Source organism: Stenella coeruleoalba (assembly GCF_951394435.1).
Source record: "Stenella coeruleoalba genome assembly, chromosome: 3".
Taxonomy (NCBI): domain Eukaryota; kingdom Metazoa; phylum Chordata; class Mammalia; order Artiodactyla; family Delphinidae; genus Stenella; species Stenella coeruleoalba.
In genome coordinates, this window is record NC_137148.1 from 55,633,595 (window position 1) to 55,653,155 (window position 19,561).

Consider the following 19,561-nt stretch of genomic DNA (forward strand, 5'->3'; position numbering starts at 1 on the left):
GGGATTGAACCTGTGTCCCCTGCATTAGCAGGCAGATTCTTAACCACTGTGCCACCAGGGAAGTCCAGGATGTCCTTTTTAAGGGCTAAATAATATTCCATTCAGTATATACAGTACCACATTTTGTTTATTCTTCTGTCAGTGGACAGTTGGGTTGCTTCCAACTTTTGGCTATTATGAAGAACACTGCTATGTACATGGGTATACAAATATCTCTTCTAATCCCTGCTGTCAATTCTGCAAGTGGAAATGCTGGATAATACAGTAAATTGTAAATCAATGTTTAATTTTTTGAGCAACCCCCATACTGTTTTCCATAGCAGCTGCCTTATTCTACCATCTTATCAATAGTGTACGAGGGTTCTAATGTCTCCACATCCTTACCAACACTTGTTTTTTCTGTTTTTTTTTTTTTTTTTGATAGTAGTCATCCTAATGGGTTTGAGGTAGAGGAACATATTACTTCAACTTACTTTTTTTTTGCGGTACGTGGGCCTCTCACTGTTGTGGCCTCTCCCGTTGCGGAGCACAGGCTCCGGACGCACGGGCTCAGCGGCCATGGCTCACGGGCCCAGCCTCTCTGCGGCATGTGGGATCTTCCCGGACCGGGGCACGAACCCGTGTGCCCTGCATCGGCAGGCGGACTCTCAACCACTGCGCCACCAGGGAAGCCTGTCAACTTACTTTATTATGAAAGCTCCTTACTCTTTTGCCTCTTGGTCTAACTTTGTAACTTCAAAGTTTTCTGTTCTGCCTCAATTTTCAGTAACTTATTTTGGTTATAGAGCATCATATCTGAATCGGTTTTGTATTCATGGTAGATTCAAAAGCCATTTGAATTACAAATAGAATTCCAAACTCACCTTTTTTTATTCATTGTTAATAATACCATGCTAAATGTTATAAAGTTAGTTGGAATGGTTGAAGCTAAATAAAAATGGTGTGAAGTGGTTTCTTGTAATTAAAGTTCAAAGTAAAGATAATGAATTTAAATTTTGGTTGAAACCAAGAAAAGGTAAAAGGAAAGTTAATTTTGTGCAAGCACGGCTGGTTACCACTGCATGAAAATTCATTTAGCTATATGTTTTGTATTTTACAGTTTCTTTGGGTGAAAGGCAAATTCCTCGTGAAAACTAATACTAGAAATTAACTTCTGAAAATCAGGTTCTAGGATATATCCCTGAATTAATACAGAATGCCTTCCTTTTTTTAAAAATTTATTTTATTTATTTAGGCTGTGTTGGGTCTTCGTTGCTGTGCGCAGGATTTCTCTAGTTGGCGGAGAGCGGGAGCTACTCTTTGTTGCGGTGTGTGGGCTTCTCATTGCAGTGGCTTCTCTTGCTGTGGAGCACGGGCTCTAGGCACACGGGCTTCAGTAGCTGTGGCACGTGGCCTCAGTAGTTGTGGCACATGGACCCTAGAGCACAGGCTCAGTAGTTGTGGCACATGGGCTTAGTGGCTCTGCGGCATATGGGATCTTCCCGGACCAGGGCTTGAACCCGTGTCCCCTGCATTGGCAAGCGGATTCTTAGCTACTACGCCACCAGGGAAGCCCCACAGAATGCCTTCTTAAATAGCATTGATTATAATAATTGAGCAAGGAAAGCTTAAATTGTATTCTTAATGGCCAGTTTACTAAGGCAGGGAAATTTGTTTATATGTTAGAATATGTCCCCTTTAAAAAGCGTTGAAATGCAATGGCATATTATTAAATCATAAAGGGATCTAAAATATTGATATATACTTCAACATGAACCTTGAAAACATTATGCTAAGTGAAAGAAACCAGTTAACAAAAAAATCGCATATTATATGATTCCATTAATATGAAATGTCCAAAATAGGAAAATCTGTAGAGACAGAAAGTAGATCAATGGTTGCTTAGGGATTTGGAGATGAGGAGTTAAAGGAGTAGGTATAGGGTTTCTTTTTTGAAGTGATGAAAATGTTCTAAAAGTAACTATGTTGATGGTTGCACGTATCTGTGCTTCCATCACCAAAAAACATTGAATTATACAATTTAAATGGGTGAATTGTATGGAATGTAAATTATATCTAGATAAAGCTGTTAAAAACATAAAGCTTTGAAACTGTGTAGTGCTTACAGAACCAACTTTCAGTTACCTAGAATATTCCCATTATCCCCCCAATCCCAGCTTTTCAGAAAATATTTTGTCTTTTCAAATCACTCGAACTTTTAAAATTCATCCCAGGCCTATAGGATGTTAGCAAAGATTTTTCTCTGATTGCATCTGAGCAGACAGACACAGAACACATAGGTGTTACTATAATAAACGTCTCAAAGGAAGATTTTCAAACTTGACTGCTCAGTTCCTACTGAATCACAGTCTTTTATACTCATCTCTCTGTTAATAAGGGAATAGAAGCCAGACTCCCTTGTTTATAGTCTAGGAGATAAATGTTAGTGTTTTTAACCCCCAGACTGTAGGGATCTTTGAAATAAGCCTGCTAAATGAAGAGTAAATGTGAGTGGACTCGTTATTTTACATGGCCATTCATTGCTATGAAGAATCATACAGGTTTTGGGGTTGTGGGAGAGAGTAATTGCCTTGGTGGGTCATGTGTACGATAAATCTTTTTAAGTGCTTTCAACTCATCTCTATGATAGCACTTGGAGCAGTGTATGGTTGGTTACATGTCTGTGTTTCTTAGATCGTGAGTTCCTTGCAGGCAGGGACTGACTTGTCTTATTGAGCTTTGTATTCTTGTACCTGTAGCCCTTTAGTTTTTAGGAAGCGTTTCATAAATGTTGACAGACTGATGAGAGAAACTGTGGGAAATTTGGGACAAACTGGGGATAATGGAAAATGCAATGCTAGGTACTAAGTAGATTAGCTCTGGAAGTTTTGCTTATTGTTTGTAAGAATCACAGACGCCTCAAAAACATTAAATGTTTCACTTTTGCCAAGTTGATGTCAATCAGTTTAAGAATTACTATATTTCGGTTTTTTAAATCATGTATAAATGTGAATTCTGTCTTCAGTTTAATATTTTATTTTATGATTCATTTTGTTTTTCTGTGATGGTATGCCAAAATGAAATAATGAAACTTTTCATTTTGACAGCTTGAAATACCCATGAATATCCCAGATGTAGGATGCATAGCTGTTGTTGAACATCAGCTCTCATCAAACATAGATTTGACTACTGAGGAAATGAAACAAGAAGAAAATCTGAATGCATTATCAGTTGTAAGCATCCATTTTAATATGTTTTGTCTTTAATTCTTTGTTTACTTTTAAAAGACTAAGTTTATTTTGAAAGCTTTAGGTTTACAGATGGTTCTTAACTAGTATGATAGAAATTATTCTATTATTTCTAGGAGCTGTAAGTATGAATGGTAGAAACTAGTGAATAATTCATAGATTTTTATATTTGACTTGAAAAGCATAGATTCCTGTGTGTGGGCGTAGCTCAATATCTTCATAGACTTATGTTAAAATTCTGATGCATTAAATATATACTAAATGTAAATTATTTAAAACATATTTAGTTGCCTTTTGCTTGGCACTCTTCCTTATTTAGTTGGTATTTATCTTGTTTTTGTAAATGAAGAGTTACAACTTTTTCAAAAACAGTTTTATTAAGATACAGTTCATACACTATACAGTTAATTCATTTAAAGTATATGATTCAATGGCTTTTAGTGTATTTACAGCTATATGCACAATTTTAGAACATTTCCATCACCTCAGAAAGAAGTCTTATGCCCAGTGGCAGTTGTTCCCCTTTTTGCTTCCAGCCTTCCCCAGGCCTAGGCAACCAATGATCTACTTTTTGTCTCTATAGATTTCTCTATTCTGGAGATATACACACAGTATGGTCCTTTGTGCCTGGTTTCTTTCCCTTAGTCTAGTGTTTTCAAGGTTCATTCATGTTGTAGCATGTATCAGTACTTCATTCCTCTTTGTGGTCAAATCATATTCCATATGAATATACTACATTTCCTTTATTCATTCATCTGTTCATGGACATATAGGTTGTTTCCATCTTTTGGCCATTATAAGTAATGCTGCTATAAACATTTGTGTACAAGTTTCTGTATGGACATGTGTTTTCATTTCTCTTGGGTACATTTCTAGGAGTGTAATTGCTGTGTCATATGGTAACTTTGTTTAATCCTTTGAGGAACTAGCAAACTGCTTTCCAAAGCTGCTGCACCGTTTTATATTTCCACCAGCAGCGTATGAGGGTTCCAATTTCTTCACATCCTGACAATATTTATTTGATTTTTTGGATCTAACCATCCTAGTAGGTGTGAAATGGTACCTCATTATGGTTTTGATTTGCATTCCCTATTGATTAATGATGTTGAACATCTTTTCACGTGCTTTTATTGGCCATTTTTATGTCTTCTTTGGAGAAACGTCTATTTTGAGTCTTTGCCCATTTAAAAATTTTTTTGGTCTATTTGTCTTTTTTTTATTGAGTTGTAAGAATTTTTTTATATTCTGGATACAAGCTCCTAATCGTATATGTGATTTTCAGATATTCTCACATTCTGTGGGTTGTCTTTTCATTTTCTTGATGGTTTCCTTTAGAGCAGGGGTCCCCAACCCCTGGGCCGTGGACTGGTACAGGTCCGCGGACTGGTACAGGTCCGCGGACTGGTACAGGTCCGCGGCCTGTTAGGAACCGGGCCGCACAGCAGGAGGTGAGCGAGTGAAGCTTCACCTGCCGCTCCCCATCGCTCCCCATCACTTTCATTACCACCTGAACCATCCGCCCTCCTCCCCCATCCATGGAAAAATTGTCTTCCACGAAACCGGTCCCTGATGCCATGAAGGTTGCGGACCACTGCTTTAGAGTACTTGGACTTCATTTATCTATTTTTTTCTTTTGTTGCTCATGCTTTTGTTGTCATATCTAAGAATCCTTTCCCAAAGCCAAGGTCCTGAAGATTTACTCCTGTTTTACATTTAAGTCTTTAATCCATTTTGAGTTAATTTTTTTTTTTTTTTTTGGCCACGCCACACAGCTTGCGGGATCTTAGTTCTCCGACCAGGGACTGAACCCGGGCCCCCAGCAGTGGAAGCACCAAGCGCCAACTATTGGACTGCCAGGGAATTCTCCCCATTTTGAGTTAATTATTTATATGGTGTGAGATTAGAGTCCCACTTCATTCTTTTGCATATGACTATCTAGTTGTTGCACCATTTCTTTGAAAAAACTGTTCTTTCCCTATTGAATTGTCTTTTATTTTTGTCAAAACTTCGTTGGCTGCAGATATGTGGACTCTCAATTCTATTCCATTGATTTATTTGTCTGTCTTTATGCTGGTGAGGCTCTATTGATTTGTTGCTTTGTAATAAGTTTTGGAATTAATAAGTGTAAGTCATCCTATTTTATTCTGTTTTTAGGATTGTTTTGGCTATCATAGGTCCCTTGCAATTCCATATGAATTTTGAAATCAACTTGTCAGTTTCTACAAAGACATCAGCTGAGATTCTGGTTGGGATTGCATTGAATCTGTAGATCAGTTGGGGGAGCAGGTGTTGCCCTCTTAACAATGTTTGAGTCTTTCAGTCAATGAACATGGGATATTTTCCCATTTACTTAGCTTTTCTTTGATTTCTTTCAACAGTGTTTTGTAGTTTTCACAGTATGAGCTTTGCATTTCCTTAACTTCATTTTCAAGTATATTGTTGTTTTTGATGCTATTGTGAATGGAATTGTTTCCTTAATTTCATTTTTGGTTTGTTTATTGCAAGTTTATAGGAATACGTTTGATTTTTGTATATTGGTCTTGTGTCCTGCAACTTTGCTGGACTCATTTATTAGTTCTAATAGTTTAGTGGATTCCTTAGGATTTTCTACATATAAGCTCATGGCCTATGTGAATAGAGATAGTTTTACTTCTGCCTTTCTGTATTACTTTTGTAGGGCTGCTGTAACAAAGTACCACGAACTGGGTGGCTTAAAACCACAGAAATTTATTCTGTCATAGTTCTAGAGGCTAGAATTCCAAAATCAAGATGCCCCTGGTGATGGGTGCTTCTGGTGGCTCTGAGGTAGAAATCATCTTGGGCCTTTCTCTTACCTTCTGGCACTTGCTGGCATTCCTTGTCATTCGTTGGCTTGTGGCAACACAAGGTCAACCTTTGCCTCCATTGCCACATGGTGTTGTCCCTGTATGTGTGTCTGTGTTTCTTTTCTTATAAGGACACCAGTCTTATTGGAGTAAGGCTAACTCTAATCCACTATAACCTCATCTTCACTTGATGACACCTAGGAAGACCCTATTTCCAAATAAGGTCACCTTCACAGTACTGGGGGTTAAGACTTCAACATATCTTTCTGAAAGACATAATTCAGTTTATAACACATTCCAGTCTGGATGTCTTTTATTTCTTTTCTTGCCTAATTACCCTGTCTAGAACTCCAGTACAATGTTGAATAAAAGTAGGGGAAAGCATCCAGTCTTTCATCATTAAGTTTGATGTTAGATGTGGTTTTTTTCATAGATGCCCTTTTTCAAATTGAAAAAGTTCCATTCTGTTCCTAGTTTGTGTGAGGGTTTAATCATGAAAGAGTGTTGGAATTTGTCATATGCTTTTTCTGCATCTCTTGAGATGATCATGTAATTGTCTTTTATTGTATTGATATGATGTATTACATTGATTGAATTTTGGATGTTAAACCAAAAGTTGCATTCCTGGGATAAATTCTACTTAGTCATGTCATATAATTTTTTTTTTGGGTATTTATTTATTTTCTTTATTTTTTTGGCTGTGTCAGGTCTTCGTTGTGGCACATGGGCTCCAAGGTGCGTGGGCTCCATAGTTTGTGGCACGGGGACTCTCTTGTTGAGGCACGTGAGCCCAGTAGTTGTGGCATGCGGTCTTAGTTGCCCCGCGAAATGTGGGATCTTAGTTCCCCGGCCAGGGATCGAACCCCCGTCCCCTGCATTGGAAGGTGGATTCTTTACCACTGGACCACCAGGGAAGTCCCCATGGCATATAATTTTTATATGTTGTTGGATTCAGTCTGCTAGTATTTTATTGAGGATTCTTTTGTCCATATTCATAATAGATACAGGCCTATTATCTTTGATGAATCTGACACCAGGTTCTTGTGGTATTAGGAGCTGAAAGCCCTCCAAATGGGGCCTTCAGGGAGAAGGGACCCTGTTTTCCTGGCCGCAGCAGTCTGAGGTGGAGTCTACCTCACTGAGCTGGAAGGAGGGAGAGAGCAGTCTTAGCTCAAATACCACAGACTTTCACCTTTGTTACTGAATTTTCAACAATTTTATCGAATATATGTGCATCTTACGCCCTTAGGACCATTTCCAGAGGCTTTAAATGGTGGTTCTTTAATAAATTTTACCAGTTTCATTGGGGAGAGGGTCAGCAGAGCTCCTCATGCTGTCATGCTGGACATAGATCCTATAACTTCTTAATTTATTAAAATTCATTTAATTTTTAAGCCACCTAGTAGTGTAAAAAATTTGTGATATTGTTCAGACCTTGGTTTCCATTGAGTCAAAACTAGCAGCAGATGTGACTAAAGTTGAAGGATTATGAAATTGAAGAGGTAAGAAAGGCAGATGCTTGTTGCATATGATTAGAATTAAAATTTGCATATAATACAAGCAAAAGGTAAAAGAAGGAGCAAGAGATGAAAATATTTGGCTTTTAAATGATTTCTGTTCTTGTTTATGAAATTTTATGAATAATTATAAATTTCCACTCCACTGTAACCAAAAGCATAGAACGACCTGTAAAATGTAGTGCTTTGAGATATGGAACATGTGTTTGGGAAAATACCTAAGCTATTACTTTTCTTTTCCTCTTTTAGGAAATGACCACAGGTGAACATTCCCAAGCTGAAACAGGTAACTGTTAATAAGGAAATAGCTAAAAATACTTGGTTAACACCAACGAACAGAGTGATTTAATAGTGGTGGTAATTAGTAAATGAGTCAGTTTGCTGGAGAATTGAATGAAAAGATCCAGCAGTTTGAATATATTATCTCTAGGAGAAATTTGGGTTCTTGGAATGCTACTTTAGAGAGTGATTAAATGTTTAATAAAGAAGTATTTATTTTCTCTGATTTGCACAGATGTCTTTCCTTTGAAGGTATTAAGTTATTTAACGAGAAGGAGGCATTTTCAGTGAGTAAAAGTCAGCAGTTGATGCTCTATTTATAGTATGTAAGCTGAATGAAACACTACCCTAGTAAGGGATTAGTGGTATGGAGGGTTTTGAAACTTGTTACTAGAGGATAAACACCTAAATTAAAATTCTTTTCTAAGCAACCAAACATAAATTTCCCAATTCATTTTTCTATTTTAATGTTGATCTGGTTTTTCACAAGGTACCAGCGATGGAAGCACTGAAGCTGCCATAACTTTACTTACAATGGGAGGTCTGGTGTTGCAGTCAGAGATCAGTACAGAACAGAGTGATGGTAAGAATAAAAGATAAGTCCTACCAAAAAAAGAAACCTTTAAAATCCAACTTTTAAGAAATATACCCATATTTGAATATTAAGTGAATATCTGCCTTTTACATTTGAAGTTGGCATCACTGTGTTATTTTTCCGGAAAAGGTAATATGTATGCATTGATCCATCCTACTTACTACTTACTTAGCCCTCTAATGGCCTCCATTTCCATATAGTGCACTGGGTTTATTAAGGATAATTTGTATTTGTAGAATAGTTAATCTAGTGAATCCGCTACCTTTATCATCGTAAACATCATTGGCTAACTGAACTCCTTGACCACTGATCTCTTCACACATGTTTCTTTAGTGAAGGAGCCACTGCTTTAGATAGTCTTCACAATTACATGACAGTCAAATACAGTATGAAGGGGCAAGATTAGTTATTGAGATAATTTAGTTTAGACTATTCTGTTAGTTTGGACTGAGCCAAAAAATATGTCAACCCACACTCTTAGTATTTTATTTTCGGCTATGGCCTTTACTATCAAAGTACCTTCTACTTTACATTAAATGGATAATCATGTTACTTATAATCCTGTTAATCATTTTAACTGCTGATGAGTGACCTGCCATTTGTTTTAAGTGTCAGATTTCTTGGCCCATAACTATATATTTATCAGGAAAGTCTCTGATTTGCGTTCCCTATAGGGCTCCTTTTTCAATGGCAGAGTATCGCATTGTAGCCTGTCACAAATATCTAGAATGTAAAATACAGGTTTTAAAAAATTATAAATGAAGATAATCCTATCTGGAAATTCATCTGAGGTTATATAGTTACTGAAAGTAACAAAAAGATTTATTTTTAATTATAATAACAGAAAAGTTTCAGTCTATAAGAATTATTAAACTTAGCACATGTCAAATCTCTGGCATGAAATATGAGGTCATAAATTTAAACTTGGAGCCAAAAAGAGCAGACTTTAAAAATAACATAGTTTCTCAAATGTGTTTTACCCATTTTATCATTCTGCTAGTCCTCTCCTAATGAATTGAATAAATCTTTAACACATTGTTTACTCAAAAAAAAAAAAAAAATTAGGGAATTCCCTGGCGGTCCAGTGGTTAAGACTCCCTGCTTCCACTGAAGAGGGCACGGGTTCAATCCCTGGTTGGGGAACTAAAATCCTGCATGCCACGTGGTGCGGCCAGAAATAAAAATAACATAGAATTTTACCGTTGCTGCATGTTGAAGGATTTATTTGGACATCTGTTTGTATTTGGTCAATTTTAATTTTCTGTTTTTTTCTGCAATAGGAGTATGTGTACTTCCTGATGTTCATTCAAGCGATAAAAGCCATATTCCTTTTTGCCCAGATAATACAAATCTCAAAATTGTTCATGAATGTCAGGAACCTTCTTCACCTATCCGTAGTGCATCTCCATCAGTAGAAGAAAACAAGATTATATTGGATGAACAAAGTACTAAAGAAGAAATTGGTTTAATGGAAGAAGTAAAGGAAAACTCTATATCATCCAGGTTTATTTTGCTTTATTAAACTATTATTTTTTTTGAGTTTTACAAAATAAATTAGTGTTCAATTAATAAATATATAAACCAACCATCAATTTGACCAATAGCTTTGAGTAACAAATAAATGTAAGGTGGGCAGTGCTGATTTTTCACCCTTTAAAGTAAGGTTTAGCAGATTTTGATTTTAGTTTAATGGTTTGCATATTAAAATTACCACAATGGGTGTTTTAAGCATTATTGAAACAGTTTTATGTAAATATAGTCCCAGTTTTACAGACATGGTCCAGATTCTTACACAGAATCCTGAGAGAATTCTTACACAGTTGATTAATTTCTCTTTCTTCCCATCTCTTTCTAGGACAACTTCAGAAGTGACCAATAATTTGAGAATGAGAAGTAGATTTGCCAAGCCTAAGCCAAATCTTAAGAAAATTTTAGGGACCAGCAGGTTTGGTGCTCATCGGGAAGTTCCCAGTTTGTTTGTAACTAAAGAAGTGGAAATTCAAAGAGGTAAACTTTATTGTTCCCCTGAAAGTTACAAAATTCCTTTGACCCAAGAAATTTCATTAGCATTTCAAATGGAATATTCAGTTGTTACAATTATTTTAACTATTAAAAAGTTAAAACATACAGAAAGTAGAATGAGCTATAAAATAAATACCCATAAACCCGCCAACTAGTTTCACTAATTATTACCCTTTCACTATATTTACTTGATCAAACTTTCTCTTCATATATATTTTTTTCTGTATGTGTTTATACATGAATACTCAAGCAAACATCTCTTAGGCATACATTGCATGTGGCAAAAAATAAGACAGTACCCAAAAGTCAAAAATTTTAAAACCTCCCTCTTCCTTGGTTCCCAGCCCCTAATCCCATTTCCAGTATCAGTTTTTATTGTAGACTTCTAAAAATGTTTTATACACATATGCATCTAAATAAGGGTGTGTGTATATACACACAAGCACCCATATATATACATACACACATACATATATATGTATACACATGTATATTCCTTTCAGCAAGAACAAAAATATATGTATACTATATCATATATACTATTCAGCACTTCTTAAAAATATCAATTTTTATTGAGATAATTCACATACCATAGAATTCACCCATTTAAAGTGTACAAATCAGGATTTCCCTGGTGGTCTGGTGGTTAGGACTCTGCGCTTCCACTGCAGGGAAACGGGTGCGATCCCTGGTCAGGGAACTAAGATCCCATAAACTGTACTGAGTGGCCAAAAAAAAAGGAAAAAAAAAGTGTACAATTCAATGGTTAGTATATTCAACTTTTGAGTATTATAAATAATGCTGCTAAGAACAGTCATTATAAGTTTTTGTTTGGACATATATTTTTATTTCTCTTGAGTTTATACCTACAAGTAGAATTGTTGGGTCATGTGGTAATTCTGTGTTTAACCTTTTGAGGAACTGCCAAACTGTTACAAAAGTGGCTGCACCATTTTATATTTTCACCAACAATCGGTGAGGGTTTCAGTTTCTCTGCATCCTCCCAGACACTTGTTATTATTTGTCTCTTTGAGTATAGCTATCCTAGTGGGTGTGAAGTGCTATCTCATTGTGTGTGTGTGTGTGTGTGTGTGTGTGTGTGTGTGTGTGTGTGTGTGTGTTTTAATTGGGGTATAATTGCTTTATAATGTTGTGTTAGTTTTTGTTGTACAACGAAGTGAATCAGCTATATGTATACATATATCCCCTTCCTCTTGGACCTCCCTCCCACCCACCCACCCCCATCCCACCCATCTAGGTCACCACAGAGCACCGAGCTGAGCTCCCTGCACTATATAGCAGGTTCCCACTAGCTATCTGTTTTACGCATGGTAGTGTATATATGTCAGTCCCAATCTCCCAATTCATCCTACTCCCCCTTGCCCCCCCGTCCATGTCCACACGTCCGTCCATTCTCTACATCTGTGTCTCCATTCCTGCCCTGCAAATAGGTTCATCAGTACCATTTTTCTAGATTCCATGTATATGTATTAAATTATACAATATTTTTCCCTTTCTGACTTACTTCACTCTGTATGACAGATTCTGGGTCCACCCACATCTCTACAAATGACCCAATTTCGTTCCTTTTTATGGCTGAGTAATATACCACTGTATATATGTACCACATCTTCTTTATCCATGCATCTGTTCATGGGCATTTATGTTACTTCCATGCCCTGTCTATTGTAAATAGTGCTGCAATGAACATTGGGGTGCATGTGTCTTTTTGGATTATGGTTTTCTCAGGGTATATGTCCAGTAGTGGGATTGTTGGGTTGTACTGTAGTTCTATTTTTAGTTTTTTAGGGAACCTCCATACTGTTCTTCATAGTGGCTGTATCAATTTACATTCCCACCAACAGAGCAAGAGAGTTCCCTTTTCTCCACACCCTCTCCAGCATTTACTGTTTGTAGATTTTTTGATAATGGCCATTCTGACCGGTGTGAGGTGATACCCCATTGTAGTTTTGATCTGCATTTCTCTAATAATTAGTGATGTTGAGCATCTTTTTATGTGCCTCTTGGCCATTGTATGTCTTCTTTGGAGAAATGCCTATTTAGGTCTTCCGCCCATTTTTTGATCGGGTTGTTTGTTTTTTTTTGATACTGAGCTTTATGAGCTGTTAGTATATTTTGGAGATTAATCCCTTGTCAGTTGCTTCGTTTGCAAATATTTTCTTCCTTTCAGAGGGTTGTCTTTCTGTCTCGTTTATGGTTTCCTTTGCTGTGCAAAAGCCTTTAAGTTTAATTAGGTCCCATTTGTTCATTTTTGTTTTTATAGTCATTACTCTAGGAGGTGGGTCAAAAAAGATCTTGCTGTGATTTATGTCAAAGAGTGTTCTTCCTGTGTTTTCCTCTAAGAGTTTTATAGTGTCTGGTTTTACATTTAGGACTTTAATCCATTTTGAGTTTATTTTTGTATATGGTGTTAGGGAGTATTCTAATTTCATTCTTTTACATGTATCTGTCCAGTTTTCCCAGCACCACTTATTGAGGAGACTGTCTTTTCTCCATTGTATAGTCTCGCCTACTTTGTCATAGATTAGGTAACCATAGGTGTGTTGGTTCATCTCTGGGCTTTCTATCCTGTACCATTGATCTATATTTCTGTTTTTGTGCCAGTACCATACTGTCTTGATTATTGTAGCTTTGTAGTATAGTCGGAAGTCAGGGAGCCTGTTTCTTCCAGCTCCGTTTTTCTTTTTGAAGATTGCTTTGACTATTCAGGGTCTTTTGTGTTACCATATAAATTGTAAAATGTTTTGTTCTAATTCTCTGAAAAATGCCATTGGTAATTTGCTAGGGATTGCATTGAATCTGTAGATTGCTTTGGGTAGTATAGTTATTTTGACAATATTTATTCTTCCAATCCAAGAACATGGTATATCTCTCTGTTTGTGTCATTTTTGATTTCTTTCATCAGTGTCTTAATAGTTTTCTGAGTACAGGTCTTTACCTCCTTAGGTAGGCTTATTCCTAGGTATTTTATTCTTTTCGTTGCAGTGGTAAATGGGATTGTTTCCTTAAGTTCTCTTTCTGATCTTTTGTTGTTAGTGTATAGGAATGCAAGAGATTTCTGTGCATTAATTTTGTATCCTGCAGCTTTACCACATTCATTGATTAGCTCTAGTAGTTTTCTGGTGGCATCTTTAGGATGCTCTATGTATAGTATCATGTCATCTGCAAACAGTGACAGTTTTACTTCTTCTTTTCCAATTTGAATTCCTTCTCTTTCTTTTTCTTCTCTGATTGCCATGGCTAGGACTTCCAAAACTATGTTGAATAGTAGTGGTGAGAGTGGACATCCTTGTCTTGGTCCTGATCTTAGAGGAAATGCTTTCAGTTTTTCATTGAGAATGATGTTTGCTGTGGGTTTGTCATATATGGCCTTTATTATGTTGAGGTAGGTTCCCTCTATGCCCACTTTCTGGAGAGTTTTTATCATAAATGGGTGTTGAATTTTGTCAAAAGCTTTTTCTGTATCTCATGAGATGATCATATGGTTTTTATTCTTCAGTTTGTTAATACGGTGTATCACATTGATTTATTTGTATATATTGAAGAATCCTTGCATCCCTGGGATAAATCCCACCTGATCATGGTGGATGATCCTTTTAATGTGTTGTTGGATTCTGTCTGCTAGTATTTTGTTGAGGATTTTTGCGTCTATGTTCATCAGTGATACTGGCCTGTAATTTTCTTTTTTTGTGATATCTTTGTCTGGTTTTGGTATCAGGGTGATGGTGGCTTTGTAGAATGAGCTTGGGAGTGTTCCTTCCTCTGCAATTTTTTGGAAGAGTTTGAGAAGGATGGGTGTTAGCTCTTCTCCAAATGTTTGATAGAATTTGCCTGTGAAGCCATGTGGTCCTGGACTTTTGTTTGTTGGAAGATTTTTAATTGAAGTTTCAATTTCATTACTTGTGATTGGTCTATTTATATTTTCTGTTTCTTCCTGGTTCAGTCTTGGAAGGTTGTACCTTTCTAAGAATTTGTCCATTTCTTCCAAGTTGTCCATTTTATTGGCATATAGTTGTTTGTAGTAGTCTCTTATGATCCTTTGTATTTCTGCCGTGTCTCATTGTGGTTTTGATTTGCATTTCCCTGTTCACTAATGATGTTGAGTATCTTTTTATGTGCTTATTTGCATATCTTCTTTAGAGAAATGACTCTCAAGATCTATGCTCATTTTATTTTATTTTTTAAGATTTTTTTTTTTTGATGTGAATCATTTTTAAAGTCTTTATTGAGGGCTTTCCTGGTGGCGCAGTGGTTGAGAGTCCGCCTGCCGATGCAGGGGACGCGGGTTCGCCCCGGTCCGGGAGGATCCCGCATGCCACAGAGCGGCTGGGCCCGTGAGCCATGGCCGCTGAGCCTGCGTGTACAGAGCCTGTGCTCCGCAACGGGAGAGGCCACAACAGTGAGAGGCCTGCGTACCGCAAAAAAAAAAAAAAAAAAAAAAAAAAGTCTTTATTGAATTTGTTACAGTATTGCTTCTGTTTTGGTTTTTTTTTTTTGGCTGTGAGGCATGTGGGATCTTAGCTCCCCGACCAGGGATCAAACCCCCACTCCCTGTGTTAGAAGGCAGAGTCTTAACCACTGAACCGCAAGGGAAGTCCCTATGCTCATTTTAGAATTGAGTTATTTGTCTTTTTATTATTGAGTTCTTTATATGTTAGTGCTGTTTTTAAAGATTACTATATTGAAAAAAAATCTTTCCATATGATTGCATAGTGCTCTTCATTTTTTCAATAGCCTCACTATATTTTCCATGTCCCCTCCCTGCCAAGGTCCCAAGGGTACTAGTGGGAGCAGGAAAAGCAGTGTAAGTGGTAGGCTGCCTAGATTATATTCAACCCCATATGTAGAAGATCTGGATGGTTAGCATCGTCTTTTCCCTGTTTTGGGGTTCTTGATCTCTGGGATTTTCTTTTAGCCAACAATTCCTGTGGTTCAATTAGTTAATTCATTACTTTGGCTTGATCGGTACCCGGAAGGTCTCTCAGTGTGCAGACCCCAGTTACCTCTTTTATACAGACGTCATTTTCTTCCGCTTTTTGACATTATTCATTACAGAACAGCTCCCTCCCCAACACTTCCCCCAAGGTGGAACCAGCCAGGCCTCATGTGTACCCACCTCTAAACCTCTTCTGTATATGGGTTTCTGATTATACTGCTATTACAGTGAAGTAGAGATACAATAGCTGTGGCTGCCAGGAGTGAAATATGTGCAGTGCAGACTCGTTAATTATCTCATTTATGTTAAAAAGTGTAATTGACCCAGACCACCTTTTTGCCATGTGAATAAGCTTGCTTTTTGGATTAAGGGAAGTTTGGAAGAGCCACTATGTAGTGATCTTTGAAAACAGCATATGTTTCTAATATGGAGATTTTGACTTTACTATTTTGGGCTATATTTTAAATGTATTTTTTATTTAAGAAACTGAGAAAAATGCTTCTAAAGGGAGAGAATTAGAAGATAAAAACCTTGAATCAGTTACAACAGCAGAGAGTAAGGAGCAGAGCAAATTGGCATCTGTACACGGTATTGAAGAAACCAGTATTTCACAAGAAGCACGCCTAACTGGAAGGTAAAAGAGCAAAGATATTCTGGGATTTGATTTATATTCTTTGTCAACTATAGGCATAAGCAGTAGCTGTAAGAATTTGTTCGGTTGCATTAAATCTATCTTAAAAGTTTGAAAACCATTAAATTAGATGAACTTTGACATACCTAGCTCTAAACATAGTTCTGTGGTTGTCTCCGTGATTTCAGATACATACTAATCTGTCTTTCAGAGATGAAGATGAAGAAGGGAGGTCTGCAGAGGTTCAGCTGTCTTCAGTTGCTCCTGTTGTTTCCTCTGAGTCAAGGCCCCACACACTTGATTTGGGTGTGGGTCTTGGTGAGAGTTCTGTCGAAGAGCCCCTGGGAAAGGACTCTAACGGAGACAGTGTGCTTATACTTCATGTGCCGGAGGTAAAAGAATGTAAAATATAACGGGGTGGCCAGCTGTTTATTCCTTATTTAAAACATTAAGTTCTAATTTACACACAATAAACTTTATCCTTTTTAGTGTTCAGTTCTACAGATTTTCATAAACATTTATAATCATATAACCAATACATGAACAATTCCATCACTCCCCAACTTTTCCAGGGTCCTTTTTAGTTACTCCTTCTCTCCACCCCCCACCCCTGACAACCGTTGATCTTTTTTCTTTCCCTATAATTTTGCCTTTGCAAGAATGTATTGAATATGTTTTTATTCTCTGGAACATAGAGATAAAATAACCAATACCTAGCTTTGCTGTAAAAGCTTTGAAAAAGGAAGTGTTTTGTACAGAGAGAACTCTTGCTTCTTAGCCCCTGGATCTGAGAAGTTCATTCTCAGAGCAAGTGTTTATTGAGATGTTGTGTGTGCAATACTATGTGAGATACTTGGAACACAACCTTGTGAGGAACAGGTGAGTAAATGAATGGTTAAACTCAGTCTGATAGGTGTTATGAAAGAGAGTTGTGTGAGACTCAGTTGGAGTGGCCCTCAACCCACTCCAGCGAAACTAATCTGGTGGGGGCAGTGGGCGGAGCCTAGGCATTAGCTTTTTTTTTTTTTTTTTTTTTAAAGTTCCTCAGCTTATTCTAATGTGCATCCAGCACTGAGCAAATCCTTGATCTGGAAGAACAAGTATGAATTAGCCAGTTACAGGGAGAGGAACATGTACAAAGAACAAGTGTGAAACAGTATGACATGCTCAGTAGCTATGTATAAGTAGCTATGAGTGGAATATAAATGAAGAAAGTGCTTAGAGATGAAGTTAGGTAGCCTGGGGACAGATCATAAAATGAATTTTTATGGCTTGCTAAGGAGTTTGGGTTACATCCAAAGTTATAGGATTTTCCCCTACCACCCAACTTTTTAATTTTTACTTTTTATTTTGAAATAATTTCAAATTTAGAGAAAAGTTGCAAGAATCTTACATAGAAATCTGTTAACATTTTGCCTCATTTGCGTGCATACCTAGCTCTAAACATTATTTTCTCTCTGTGTTGCTCTCCATCTTGGTAGGTACTTTAAAACAACTAAACCATCTGAAAGTAAGTTGTAGACATGAGTCTTCACCCACAAATACTCCAGCTTGTATCTAAGACCAAGGACGTTCTCTTACAGAAAAATGACAATACTATTACCACACTCAGTATTACCATACTACCTAGCATTGATTTGATAATAATGTGTAATATACAGCTGCAATCAAACCTCTTACAGTGCATTTAGCTGTCATTTCTTCTTACTTTTTTAATCTTGAGTAGTCCTCTTGCCCTTTTTCCTCTTTTCTGTACTTGACATTTTAGAAGAGTCCAAGTTAGTCTATAATCTGGATTTCTTTTACTGCTTCCTCCTTATTAGATTCAGGTTAAACGTTTTTTTGCAAGAGTACTACATAGGTGATGTTTTGCTCTTCTTTTGCATCATATCAGGGGACACATAATGTTGGTTTGTCCCATTATTGGTATTGCTGACTGATCACTTGGGTAGAATGGTACCTACCAGTTTTCTCCATTATAATTGCATCTTTTCCACTTAGTAAGTAATTTAGTACGCATTGATGATTCTTGCCTGAGTCAATTACTGACATTATTGGTTGCAAAGTGAAAGTTTTAAGATCTTAAGTAGTAGAGAATTACAATTGGAATTGCATTTTACAGAAAACAATGTTTACAGTTTTGTGGAAAACAGATTGGAGGGAGCCATGCTGGGGGCAAGGAGACCAGTTCGCTTCCATATACATGTCACCTACTAATGGTACAGTGGCTGCTGTGATGGCGATAGAGAGAAGGTTGAAGTGTTTGGATCTCCCTTTTCTGTTACTTCAAAAATCATTTCATAGCCTACACGTATTTAACAATTTAGTCATAATTCCCTTGTGTATATATATGTGTTTATTTAAAGGAATCAAAATTCTATTGGTACAGCTAAAAGTTTCAAAACACTTGAAAAATTCTGTATATAGGTTAGATAAGTTGTTGATTTTTGAAACAATAACTGTTCATAGTATCACATTGTCAGGAAAACTTTTTAAAACTGAGATTTGGTCAACCTCACTCTTTCATTTTAATTTTTTATGGCAGTGTAGTATTCCAGAAGTCCAACAAGAGAATATAAACAATCCTCAAGACCTAACAGGTATGATAATCTGCTTCAGTAGAGTCTTAGAACCTAATATTATGTTTTTTATTGCCCATTTGACTATGGAAAAACAAAGCAGTTTTTGTTGGTCTATGATGGCCTTAAATTTAAAAAAACAAAAAAACTTGAAGTATTTTGTATATAAGTTTTGTTATTCAGAATTATAAATCTTAAAAAAAAAGGAATTATAAATTTTCTCCATAGTGAATCATCTTTATCCTTTACAAAATTTTTATTTATTTGTTTCTTGAGGGGTATAATTTAGTTTTTTATTCTTCGGGATAAGTTGTCATGAGACTTTTTAGAAGTGAAATAAATTAATGATTTTCTGTCATTTCATGGTTCAGCTTTTCATTACTAACTTTTAAACTTTGATAATGAATCTAGTTGCTAATGTACATCAAGAAGGTGAGGATGAACAAGCATTCATTTTAACTCTGGTGGAAATCCCAACCAATGCAGTAGAAGAATTTGCTGATACCACTATGCAGTTAATGCCAAACCCTTTACTGCCAGCCCCCATATTGGTCAAATCAGTGAATACAGAGGAAAGGGGGGACATGAGGTAATGAATCAACTAAACTGTTTTTGCTACGGGGAAGGGGTGCTTTATGAATTGAATAGTATTGATTGAACAAGCCATTCACCAACATTATTTGTAATTGTCATGGAGATCTTATTTAGTAATTATGTGGTAAATTAGAGAAGAAATTACTGATTTTATATCTGATAAAGATGCCATTTAAATGTATAATATAATACTTTTGTATGAAACTTTTGGTATTTTAAGTATTTTGAAAGCTAAAAAAATTTAGCAGTCTGAATCATAAAATAGCATCTGTTAAAGGTTACTTTGTATACATTTATATATTTTTAAAATTCTGAAATAAATATACATTCACAGA

General features: G+C 36.5%; 1 protein-coding gene across 3 annotated transcripts in view; it reads left to right on the forward strand.

Annotated features, from left to right (window-relative positions):
• Window positions 1-19,561, forward strand: part of BDP1 (BDP1 general transcription factor IIIB subunit) — an 88,696-nt gene that overhangs the window by 53,738 nt on the left and 15,397 nt on the right. For 2 of the 3 annotated variants that reach the window (XM_079917637.1, XM_079917638.1), the window contains 9 exons: window positions 3,087-3,212; window positions 7,819-7,855; window positions 8,339-8,431; window positions 9,724-9,946; window positions 10,299-10,450; window positions 15,906-16,056; window positions 16,265-16,445; window positions 18,599-18,653; window positions 19,044-19,221. In XM_079917637.1, the coding sequence (XP_079773763.1) occupies window positions 3,087-3,212; window positions 7,819-7,855; window positions 8,339-8,431; window positions 9,724-9,946; window positions 10,299-10,450; window positions 15,906-16,056; window positions 16,265-16,445; window positions 18,599-18,653; window positions 19,044-19,221 (1,196 nt within the window). Of the gene's footprint in view, window positions 1-3,086; window positions 3,213-7,818; window positions 7,856-8,338; window positions 8,432-9,723; window positions 9,947-10,298; window positions 10,451-15,905; window positions 16,057-16,264; window positions 16,446-18,598; window positions 18,654-19,043; window positions 19,222-19,561 lie in introns of those variants that run through there. The other variant, XM_079917639.1, reaches the window with a different exon arrangement.